This window comes from Varroa jacobsoni, unplaced genomic scaffold, assembly GCF_002532875.2.
Source record: "Varroa jacobsoni isolate VJ856 unplaced genomic scaffold, vjacob_1.0 scaffold_568, whole genome shotgun sequence".
In the NCBI taxonomy this organism is placed as follows: Eukaryota; Metazoa; Arthropoda; class Arachnida; order Mesostigmata; family Varroidae; genus Varroa; species Varroa jacobsoni.
In genome coordinates, this window is record NW_019213470.1 from 553038 (window position 1) to 564933 (window position 11896).

At 38.7% G+C, this 11896-nt stretch overlaps 3 protein-coding genes across 6 annotated transcripts in view; 1 reads left to right on the plus strand and 2 right to left on the minus strand.

Annotated features, from left to right (window-relative positions):
• LOC111261570 (uncharacterized) lies at window positions 1-7242 on the minus strand. Of its 4 annotated transcripts, XM_022835182.2 has the most exons (5): window positions 7104-7242; window positions 3793-4386; window positions 3357-3509; window positions 1037-1121; window positions 1-273 (listed from the first exon to the last, which is right to left on the minus strand). In XM_022835182.2, exons 2-5 carry the CDS (start codon window positions 3809-3811, stop codon window positions 252-254), a joined length of 279 nt encoding a protein of 92 aa, XP_022690917.1. In that variant the 5' UTR covers window positions 3812-4386; window positions 7104-7242; the 3' UTR covers window positions 1-251. The 4 variants fall into 4 exon arrangements, 3 of the variants coding, with proteins under 3 accessions (XP_022690917.1, XP_086824888.1, XP_086824890.1); XM_086968762.1 differs by having other exon boundaries at window positions 1-1121; XM_086968764.1 differs by lacking the exon at window positions 7104-7242 and adding an exon at window positions 6819-6954 and having other exon boundaries at window positions 1-1121.
• Window positions 6082-11860, plus strand: CtsK1 (C1 family peptidase 26-29-p). Its single transcript, XM_022835169.2, has 7 exons — window positions 6082-6241; window positions 8735-8911; window positions 9448-9700; window positions 9860-10008; window positions 10227-10870; window positions 11179-11368; window positions 11467-11860. Exons 1-7 carry the CDS (start codon window positions 6190-6192, stop codon window positions 11643-11645), a joined length of 1644 nt encoding a protein of 547 aa, XP_022690904.1. The 5' UTR covers window positions 6082-6189; the 3' UTR covers window positions 11646-11860.
• The window catches only part of Mo25 (calcium binding protein Mo25), a 27930-nt gene continuing 24935 nt past the window's right edge, over window positions 8902-11896 (minus strand). Inside the window, exon 6 of the mRNA XM_086968761.1 lies at window positions 8902-9137. The gene's annotated coding sequence lies outside the window, so the exon portion shown is untranslated. The remainder of the gene's footprint in view (window positions 9138-11896) is intronic.

Consider the following 11896-nt stretch of genomic DNA (forward strand, 5'->3'; position numbering starts at 1 on the left):
TGGTTTTGAGAAAATTTCAGTTACACATTTATTTACAGACTTGCTCAGTCTTCTTCTTTTACGATTTTACTCTGTAAGTTTTTGTTCAAGCCGACGTCTCCTTTCAACAGACTTTTCGATATCTTGTACGAAGAGTATAGTTCTTTCATAGAGCACCTCTTACAAGTCGGACACCTCTCGTAGCCTTTGCGTTGCCTCGGTTTCTAAAAATACTTGAAATCTTCGCCGGTTGTAGCTTGAGGATTCTTCGACTAGATGACGAATATATGTGTCCTGAGGTGGGAATCAAAAGAAATGAAACTAGTGATAAGAATGGGAAAGGAACACTTGGCCACACTCTGAAGAACAAACAGGTAGGTATAGCCTGAAAATTGCATCCAGGACCTTCTCTTTGATTTAAAACAAATCCTCAACAAGAAAATAGTGGTGTCCGCTTACCTTTCTAGTTAACATCTTTAAAACTGCTCAAGTATCCCTTTCGATCGTTTTTCTCCAGACCTATTTTGGTTGGTTTTAGCTGTAGAATCACAACGGACTTCCATCATACCACTCAAAAGGAGTGTTTATATGAAAGAATATAAACTCCTCTAATATAGTGTGAGGTCAAAAAGCGGGCCAAGTTTGCACTCGTAATTCATGGCTCAATTTGGAGTCGATGGAATCGAAATGTAAATCTGTTTCACAAGAGTTCAACAGAGAAGGTTAGCTTACGACCTAGGCACTTGTTGGCTCGATCATATACAGCTTGAGCAACCTGTTTAAGATGTTATTTTTTAATTCTCTGAGTGAGATCGTTAGAGCTATTGAGGTGACAACTATCCAAAATGAAGATGGCCAAAGCTGTTGATTGTTATATGGAGCTCAGAGCTAGATTTATGTAGATACCTCACAAATTGTCCAAAGTCACTCCATTCTATAGTTATATTTTTTACTTTTTCTACAAACCTATGCTTTTCGAACCGTAGACTTTTATCTTATTCAACTGTGAACCTAAATCAGTTTACTTCCCTTGCTTTGTACGACAGATGAAGCATACCATGGGATCCTGTAATTCAAATATTGAATTCCATTGCAGAAACTGTTTGGTTCTTCTTCTTCTTCTTCGGCTTTTCTGGCCTCTGCTGCAATTCAAATGTGAAATGACGCATTTTAGCCACAATTAATAGAATTCTGTATATCTAAAACCAGCTGTGGGGTAAATCAGAAACAGAGTAAGAAAGGAAGTTTAGCGAACTTTGAATTTTAAATTACTTGAATATTCGATTAAAAATTCATTCGTGTTTTAACTAATCTAATTAATCTGTCTTCTTTTTTTATTTCTTCAAATTTTGTGAAGAAAATCTGTGAAAGCATGTTCTATTACTTTTTTTCTCTAATAAATAATTTCGCAGTACAAAAGTCACAGTTCAAGTAACCATGCTAAGATCATTTCGGCCAGATTCGGTCAATTGTCAAAACATTTCCAACAGATTTCTCATAATTCATTGTTGACAAGTGACTACTAGCAGCCGAAAAGCAAACTATCAGAAGGGAAATTTTTGACCAACACAGATAACCATTTAGATATAATAAGTATTAATTCTTAGTTGAGCATAAAAAAAAAGCTATAAAATGCATTCACAATAAAAGTTGTTGGTGACATTAATGGGTAATTATCATCTTCCGGAAATGAGAGAAGGGTGCATATTATTGTAAAGTTGAAAATTCCTTATTCGTTAAAATCAAAAAGCAGGCCAAGATAGGGACGGCAGAAAAAAAGAAGGACTACATATTACGCAAAAGTGATTTGCCAATTTCAAAAGTGGCTTTAAAGGGCATACGATTCTACGCACATTTTTCGAAATAATAAACCTTGAATTAATCGAAGGTTGCCTCCAGCATTGGTGCTTTTAAAGCAACTTATTGTTAAATAAGGCTATAAGTTTATTGTTGAGTTCTTTTCGTACTTTGAATTGGTTGAGTTGTATTTTGACACTAAAAAAAAAAAAAGCTAAATATGGCAGATATCAAAGGTACTGTTCCTGCGATTTAACACGCTTGTTTTCTTAAAGAGGACTATTATTTATAGCTAATTTTTTGTCTTTTGAAAAGCATATTTTTCATAAGTATTTGATCTTGATTAAATGTATGCACACGTATCCTAAACAGAAAGCACGAATGTTTTCTAGACTAGAAGTCTAAATCATTTTGTATATGTACGTCTGTTTTTCTCAAAATCGTGCTGGATTACTAAGTTTACATTAGTTGACAAAACATTAAATCAGTATTAGTTTGAAAATCGCAGCAATTATGCTTCATCATAGCAAAGGTGCTGTTAATCTTTACTAAGGTGACCGAGTCTGTCCATATCTTGTATAGAGGTTGGCTAGCGTTCTCAGAATTCAGATTATCAGGGGCGTGTGTAAACACTGTGTTCGTACGTTATGACTCCACCGAGAATTTGACAAATCGACAAAGTCGTTAACGAGAATAGATAAGTTTAGTGAAAACACGACAGCTTTTTAAATGGGAGCTTTCCGGGCAGAACGTCCGAACAGAATCTCATCTGCTTCTCCCTGATATGATGCGGTAGTAGATTGTTTCTGGTAAGCTCGTTTGGAATTGGCACCACGATACATTGTAGGATTTACGAGTTCATAACCATTGCCCTCTGTAAATCGTACGATTTTCTGTAACAGCTCTTAGAGATGCCACTAACGGTCCACATTATTATCATCAGCAACTGGCTAATAGTGCCAAAGTTTGCTACCTAAGCACGGCATCTACATGGGTCTATTTCTGTTATTTTGATAACGCGCTCATGTGGCCTCTTGGTTGATTAGCGCTAAGCCGACTGGGCGGAACGTTTTAAAAATATATTCAGGAATGAAAGGATGTAGTAGCATCGTATTCTACAACCACTAGCTACGCATACATCATGTATTCTAAGTCTGACGCATGGCCGAGACAGCGTATAGGGGATTCGTGTTCAGCTATCGTTTACAATTATGTTCCTATTATAACGTGCAAGTAAATTTAACACCTCAATTTACATTCAATCTAGTTCTGTTATAGCCTATTACGAGTTGAACAGAGACGCTCATGGATATGTTCTAGAAGTAGACATACATACGTATTTTGTCCTACGAAATTCCTTTGAGCCGTCTTGAGCTTTATTCACTGCAACGTTTTCTCTAACTAGAGGAAACGAAGTCAGCTAGGGCGTTTGCTTAGCTACGCTTGATAGTTTCAATAGGTTTAATTTTTAAAGAGCTATAATTATTCGAAATATTTTGTTCTAACAGCAAGGAATAGTTACGTGGTACAAAGCACAATATCAAAAATAGTAATCTTTGATTGGCTAATAGCCGACTCACCAGATAGTTCCGCTTGGTGTTCCATCAAGAGGATCTTGTCTCTGCGATAAAGCTGTTCCTGCTGCTGCTGCTTCGATTGGAAAACGTTGCTGAGTGCCGCTGAGTTCCTTTCAATGCGACCACGAAACTCAGCCACTTGCTTTCGAAGGTTTCCTAAAAAAGTCAGAACTTACTTGCGTGTGAAAATTGATGTGTTTCGATTTTTTTTTTTTAAACCAGAGAACCAAAGCACAGCAACAGAATAAAATTTACTTTGTATGCCGAGCTTTTGCGTAGTACTCGCCGGACCACTGGCCTTAAAATGGGCACATCGTCATTCGAGTTCCCTCTACCTGCACTATTGTCCCTTTTGTACTCGGTATTATATAAACTACTATTTGATACACTATCAAGAACTTTATTTCGAACTGCAGTTCAATGCTACACGCATATTTACCCGTTTTGTAGCTTTTCATTACGAGCTTCAATTTTCTCGAGTTTACTCGTCATTCCAGCAGGCTTATCTTGCCAGTAACCGTGTCTCCTGCAGGGTGACCTGCAGGAACCCATTGGCGTCTCATCTTGGTCGTCGAACAAACCTTTTATTTCTCAATAAGTACAGCAATCTGTCCTGACGTTTCAAAGTTTAGAGTGACGGCAGGTTCCAGTAGATTTACATACGGCTAATACAATGCCATACAGAGGTAGAGTGGGACTGCACAGAGAAAAGGCGCTGGCTGACTCTTAGTTGTCCATACGATATTCCTAACAGGATTAAACCGTGCTGCGTTCCTATCGGCCAACTGCACTAGAAGCCGGACACATTCAGGGCGCTGCTATTGAGCAGTTCATACACCATGCACCTAGTGAATAATTAGCATTACTTGCGTAACCTGCTCCTCTGATGTCCGAATATGTATACGTCGCCCACATGAATTACGTTACTGCTACTATACACTCTACCGCAGGCTATATGTTCTTTTTTCCGTTTGAGAAGGAAGCCTTATGTATGTAGCATTTGTGAGCCTTCTGGAGCGTTTGTGTTGTAGGCCTTACGAAAGAAAAAAAAAAAAAGAACGATGGTGTTAACTTTTTGTCCAGCTTTTGCCACGACCAAATCAATCGACCAAACATAAAAACGTCATCATCTATTAAATTAAAATAACATTCGGCAAGTGACAATATTAAATCGTACATTGCGTAGAACTCTAAATAGTTATTTGTCACTTGAAATATAGCTCGATAAAGTATTGTTTAATTCCAGGATCAATTTTGTTTATATATAACGGTAGATGACGAGCCACGAGCTGTCCAAAAAGGCCGGACTCAGTCCGCGTAGGCATTTTGTCTTAGAAAAAAATTTATAAAACTACGATATACGAAGTCTATCCATTGTACACGAAGCTATGCAAGAGGATGCGTTAATTAAGTTACATATACAAATGATAAACGTATTTATTTATTTTGAATAAATGTATTTCGTTCACTCTCTGTTATTTTTTGCGTATGCTTTTTCAATCTGCCCATCTTAGAAAAGGCTTATATTTTACTTTTCAAACTCAATGCGCTCAACAAACGTAAGAAAAGCTAAAAAACACGAAGGTTGGAGTCTTTGGAAACACGGTGAATAACGCAAAAGCATCGCAACATCGATCGTAAGTTTGCGTTTAACCAGCGAGCAAATGATACTTGAATGGTGTTTCCGTCTAAAGACAAAAGTTCCCACAGTCATTGTTACCCTAAGGTTAGCTCTTTTTTTTTTTATTCTTTAGTCTCAAGAGAACATGGATACAAAAGTAGTGCAGGAAGTCATGCATCAGTTTGAATGACGTGTGCACAAAGATACCAGTACAGGTACAAATAAATGGCGGCTGCGTGCGTGATAGAATAGGTAACGAGCACCATGTAAATTCGCTCAAGAATAAGAAAGCAAATTTAAGCTATTAATCCAGCAACAACAACAACAACACCAATCTCTGAGTAATTCTGCTTTGGTAACGCAATATCCAAGAGTTCTAATAGATCAATTTCTTCTGGGTCCATCATCTGGGTTTCTATTATATGTCACTAATGCAGCCCGAACTGAATTGTCAGTGTTAAGTAAATGCTGTCATTAGAACTTCATTTCATGTACATTTTAGTTGTCCTTTGAATACTGCGACGAGGAAGTGCAACCCCGGTTAAAAGATATGGTGTTCATATGATGGCCTTTTGCTTACTAGCACCCTTCCAAACATGTCATTTCGTAGACCATCTCACTTCATTATCCGCCTTTTGTTGCCTTACAAAGATCATCAAAGTGCTAAATATAGACGTTTTCCAGCCACTAAGTCCCGAATGGATAGAAAATGTTGTGTATTAATTGCGTTCTCGTACGGATTGTCCCTATCCTCCAGTTCAGGTACTATTTTCCTCAGGACAGAGCTGTCTTTTCTCCATTTTCCGGCAACAATATACTTTACCCATAGCGTTTTACCTTACATTAAATAGATGAATCTCAGCGATAATAGCCGATAATTCTACTAACACGTATCAACGGGCCCGACATTGCCAGTGTTTTTTGGTCCACTTTTAATACTTAAAGCCTAATGGTACGTTACACTTGACGTTTTGATGGAGAGAAAGGGAAACGATCCATATGCAACCATGAGGCTCGCCGTCTGCACTGGTGATCTCGGCTTTTGCAAGAGTAGTAGCATTCATCAGCGGATACGATTGTCCCCTTGCACCCACAGTGTCCGCTCTCCCCTATAGAGTCTGCCGTCTACAAACATCGTTATAAGAACGTCTTGTAAATCGTTGTCAGTGCTTGATCGAGAGTGGTTCAGAACCAGCCACGAATAAATTGACAACCATGGCTTGTAAGTGGATATCATTTCTTGCCGTTACGGGGCTTTCCATCGTCGGTAAGTTGACTTCTTTATGCGTATATAATAGTATCTCTTGATAAGCCTACCTTTGTCTCACATGCAATTTCAGCAATGTCATATAAAACACAAAGCAGCTTCACTTCAGAATAAGCGTATCGATTATTGGTAAAATACGCAACGTAGTTCCCACCAACGTAGTCTTATTTATGCCTTTATTAACTGATTAACGAATTGTTTGTACCGATTCGTGTTTTCAAAATCAGTGTATAATATATATATATCTATGTATAATTGCACGTACGAGACGTATACACAGGTCGTTTCTATCGAGTACAGGTAAATCGGCAGCTATCTTTAACAGTACCGAGTTAGAACTAAAACCACAGCACCCCATTTTTGAGTCACTCAAGACACGCTGGAATCCCTGAAAGCTGTGTCAGCATTTGTATCTTGTAATTATGAGATGCCGTGCTCTGCTTGGTGAAAGACTCGCTGAAAATGCGTTTAAGCAGTCAAGAGAATAATAATAATAGTAAACAAGTCGATTCACAGTTTGCTATGAGTTACAGAGTAAGCATGTAAACACATACTGCACGCACTATGTAAGCCTGACCTGTGACGTTGAATCTGTTGTTTTTAAGTCTGAGGCGTTATAGTTTTGCCATTTGATAGACATTCACTAACGTACACAGAACGATATCTCTAAATAGCAAACCATTGTGCGTATTGGTCGAAAGAGTGGCACACGCAGACTCATCCAAAAAATTTTTTTTACCTCTTTTTTAAAGTAGCTGCTGTGAGCTACACTAGCTAACAGGGGCTGTACATCTGACGTTTATGATTAAGTGCACCGTCGGCGTGCAGGGACGGCTGGTACCTCTCCGTGAATTCACCTTACCTTTTACTTGATCACTTTGCCTTGCGTTGGCAACTTAGGTACGAGCGTTTGAACAAAGATGGAAATCGTAGCAACGAATAATAATTGACTGGCCATAGTCCTTGATCTGTTTCCGATGATATGCGAACTATTCGAAACGCAAAACAGTGCTCAGCTTAATTTCGAAATCACATAATGTATAAGTGTGCAAAGCCAGCATTCCGTAGTCGTTTTATAACGGGCTAAAATAGCTAGAGAAAGCCTTTCTTTTTGATGGTGTACTATATATCTTTTCGTGTTGTGACGGAATCAATTCGAATTGACCGTGCGACAAAAAATGATTATTATAGCGTTTAAGTCGGCATAAACCGTGAACAAAACCAAGAAAGCTTTGAGCAAACAATATCGTGTGTACACATACAATAGTAATAGATATAAATATAGTAATGCCTATAATATATTTTACCATATCAGTCGTGCGGTTCTATTAGTATATTACTATTATTAGGACCCAAAGCATCGCAGCTGCCTACGTGCACGAAGACATACGACTGTGTACGTATGTCCAGTAAATACCCTTGATTATGGCGATCTCCGTCTGGCATTTAAGCTGTAGCCATTGTTATATACGAGTGTTTTGAACGAGAATTATTATGGTCTTTTATCATGGTCACCAAGTTTGGCTCATAACGTATCTGAAGTTTTGATGACATATGTTAACATTAGATTTTACCATCAACACCTGACTTGTACCTGTGCACTTAAAAACGTGTATCTCCTCGTTTTCTGGTTTACAACTTTTTTTATTCACTGGTGCAGAAAATCTTTACTCAGACTGTGTCGCTAAAATGTTAGAGATAAATTTATCCCATTTTAACACCGGAGTTTTATAGCCAAATTAAAATTTTTAGACTACCAAGTTGACTTTGCCGAACTATATATTATACATATATATATATATATATATATATATATATATATATATATATATGATACTGAGTATCTGTGGAGCTCAAATGGATGTGTTATTTTATAATACGCTATTGGATGCCTAATAGTGAGACGCATTAGAAACTGCGAAGGGGCGTATTTTCCTAGCAAATCCAGGTTTATCTCGAAACAAATAAGTCCTCATTTACTACGTGATATACTTAGCGGATTTGTATGATAAGCAAGCAATTTTGGTGATTATAGAGATATAGGTAGGTGATTTTCTACTACAACATACGAAAACCATCAAACTGCTCGTCCTAGCAAACTGAATTTTCTTAGGAGATCTGGTTATGAGCTCTATACAGACACCATTCTTTAGATCTAGCGAACATACCTAGATGCTACAATTGTAGCACTAATCGTCGGTACTTTATTGAACTCACTCAGACAGGTCATGGATCTGATCATGCCTTTATTTCCTTACGAGAAAAAGGCGTTATTCTAGCCATTCGACAGCTAATGTAGTTAGATACCAGCAAGCAACAGATTAGGGACCAACTGAGGATAAAAGGCATGGCGGTATTTATCGCAATTTCCGTCATTAAAAACGTTTCATCTACTAATGCTTTAATAACGATCTGTTTTCCAATTGGCCAAACAGATAACTTACTGTATTGGCCACAAGTGTAATAGAATATATCCAACATTTCATCTTCTAGGCGCAGTCCCGCTTGGCGATGGACCCGTGTTTCCGCCGCAGTACACGGCTGCTGGCTACATCCTTTTGCCGTATTGTGAGTTGAAGGAGCCTTTTGTTGCTTACTACGATGGCAACGTCGGGAAGTCCCGAATTGATTTTTACAATGGAGAGATGAAGACATTCATGAGCAAGCAAGGTCAGTTTAGGATTTTTATTCTTAGAGTCTTTGTACTGTCCGCATGAATCTTTTAGCTGAGAAATTGTAGAGAAAGATAGCTTTATTTTTCAACTCTTTAGAAAAATTGAAGACATGCTTAATTGGCAATCACTATCTATGTTGTTTGGGAATTTTACAAAATTTTTACATTGCTTTTTGTGGTTTTGTTTGCCTTGTTTCCACTTTGCTCCCTTATATCTTCTCCCTGCAAAAAAAAAATGACGAAATATCTAGAGATTAATCTATCTCTCTAATAGCACAGCTGTATATTCTAATTTGAGTACTGTCATCCCGATAACAACTAATTAATTCGACAGTAATAATATAGTTGCACGCATACAAACTCGTCAAAGGTTATCTTATGGATATTGTTTGGTTTTGCTCATACCTAAAGTATCGGGTGGTGCGTAACGTCTTCGTTAGTTCTTAGATCGCTTAAAAGTAGGCTTAAAACACGAATTTAAAAAAGCTTTACCACAAAATGACTGAATTATTTTGGTGCTTCTCTGCCAAAGGTTCGTACAAGGTAGTGTGGTCTCCGAATGAAAAGACTCACGTGCCCGAAGAAAACTGCTATTTGGCTGGCGCAGAGGATGCGCAGACCGTTTTACCAGACCTAAGTCAATTCAAATTCATCCGGACCGAACCTTGCGAGACCGGCTCAACGACGCTTGTAAAACCTTTCCTTCGTTCCTCGAAATGCTATCGCTACGAGAATAAAGTTCAAAGATTTGGCCGGACCTCTAAGTATACGTTCTGGGCCGCACAGTGAGTATCCTTGAAACTACGGCTTACCACAGTAAACAGCGCTTAATGCTGAGTGCTATAGCTGTTATAGCTGAATAACAAAGCAACAGATATTGGTGGGGTCTTGGTGTCTTCGTGCGTTTATGTAAAGTTCTACCTGTTTTTGAACGGCCTTTTCAGAGATGAGAAGGGTGCTACTCCTATCCGGTATGAAATGCTTGGATACGATTCATTGCTCGGCTCGCATTTTGACAAGTACGAAATTGTCTACTCTGACTATAGGGCCGGACCTGTCGACCGGGATATGTTTAAAGTTAACGAAGTTATTAGTAAGTACCTCGAAAGTCATGCTTTTTGCCAATGAATAGCATATATTATGTACCAGTTAGAAGCTTCAAACAAACCTAAAGACTCCAATTTGTCTTTAGCAGTTATTATTAATATTTTGTACTCATATATCCCCCCGGTCGACTTTAAACAAAAAATACTTCACCTTACATTTTAACTTGCGTTAGGTTTACTAACCAATTGCTGCATATTTATTTAGAAAAAGATTGCATCGATTTTCCCTCACCACCGGGTCTCTCTTCGGCTCATCTTTTTAATCCTATGAGGCAGTTCATCAATGGCCACGATGCCCACGTCGACGAGCACTTCAGTCACTTCAAGAGCACTCACGGCAAAGAGTATGCTCACCAAACCGAAGAGACTATTCGCAAAGACAACTTCCGTCATAACCAACGCTTTGTTGATTCTATGAACCGTCGTAATCTCAGTTACGCACTAAAGCTTAATAATCGCGCCGACTGGAGCAGGGAAGAGTTAAAACTGATTCGAGGTCGTTTGCAACAAACCAACGCCAAATCTTACGGCAAGGTTTTCCCCATGAAGCTTTTCGCGCAGCGTCCCCTTCCTGATTATGTCGATTGGCGCCTAGAGGGAGCTGTTTCGCCCGTCAAAGATCAGGCCATATGCGGTTCATGCTGGAGCTTTGCCACCGTGGGCCACATAGAGGGCATCTATTTCCTCAAGTACGGAGAGTTGATTCGCTTCTCTGAGCAGCAACTCATTGACTGTTCATGGTCGTCTGGAAATGATGCGTGCGATGGAGGTCTCGACTTTATCTCCTATGACTACATCAAGAAATACGGTCTTTCATCAGACGAGCAGTACGGGCCTTACCGTGGCATTGTACGTATTCAAGAATAGGAACGTTCGTTTGCTTTTTTAAAGTTTTTCAATATTAGGCCAGTATTATGTTTTTTTATCTGTTTTTCGTACATGAAACTTCGTACGTTTCATGCAATTCAATTTATGTTCACACTGATAATACTTATTTATTGTGTATTATCTGGGCGAACTATTACATTTTGCCCTTGCAAGTATAATTTTTGAGGATTATTTACGACCATCAGTCAGCTGCGTTTACAGTCCATATCTAACTTTATTTACAAACAAGATCGTAAAACGCTTGTATTATCTATTTACATTGCGGCCAGGATGGTAAATGCAAGGACATCGAGTTTAAAACCAAACCCATCGCGACCTTAAAGGGCTACACGAATGTGACCAACGAAAATGAGCTACGCAAAGCACTTGCTTTTGTTGGTCCCATCTCAGTATCTATAGACGCTTCGAGGCCTTCCTTCTCTTTCTATTCGCACGGAGTGTACAAGGATCCTGACTGCAGTAAGTAAAACCACAACCATATTATACCGTAGTATTTTGCACAATCATAATAATAATAAATATTATTCTTTATTAAACTGTACGTGCATTCTATTTAGGCTCGACGGAACTAGATCACGCCGTTTTGGCCGTTGGTTATGGCACCCTCCACGGCGAGCCTTACTGGCTAATCAAGAACTCCTGGTCTACCCATTGGGGTAACGATGGCTATGTCCTGATCTCGCAGGAGGACAACATGTGCGGCGTTACTTCTCAGGCGACGTACGTAGAACTATAGGAGTCGCTTGTTAGTACATGATTCTCAGAATATTATCCAACACACTACACTAAAGACTTGAAACTGTGTCTCGTAATATAGATGTGCATATATTTCAGTACTGTGTAATTGAAAAAACTGATATCTCTGTCCATGTGAAAAAGTACCGTATACTCGACAGGATTCATAATAATAATAATAATCGCAATAAAATGATAATAGTTTACTGCGACAAATTCCCCTGTCTATAGTTACTGCCTATCGGCTATACA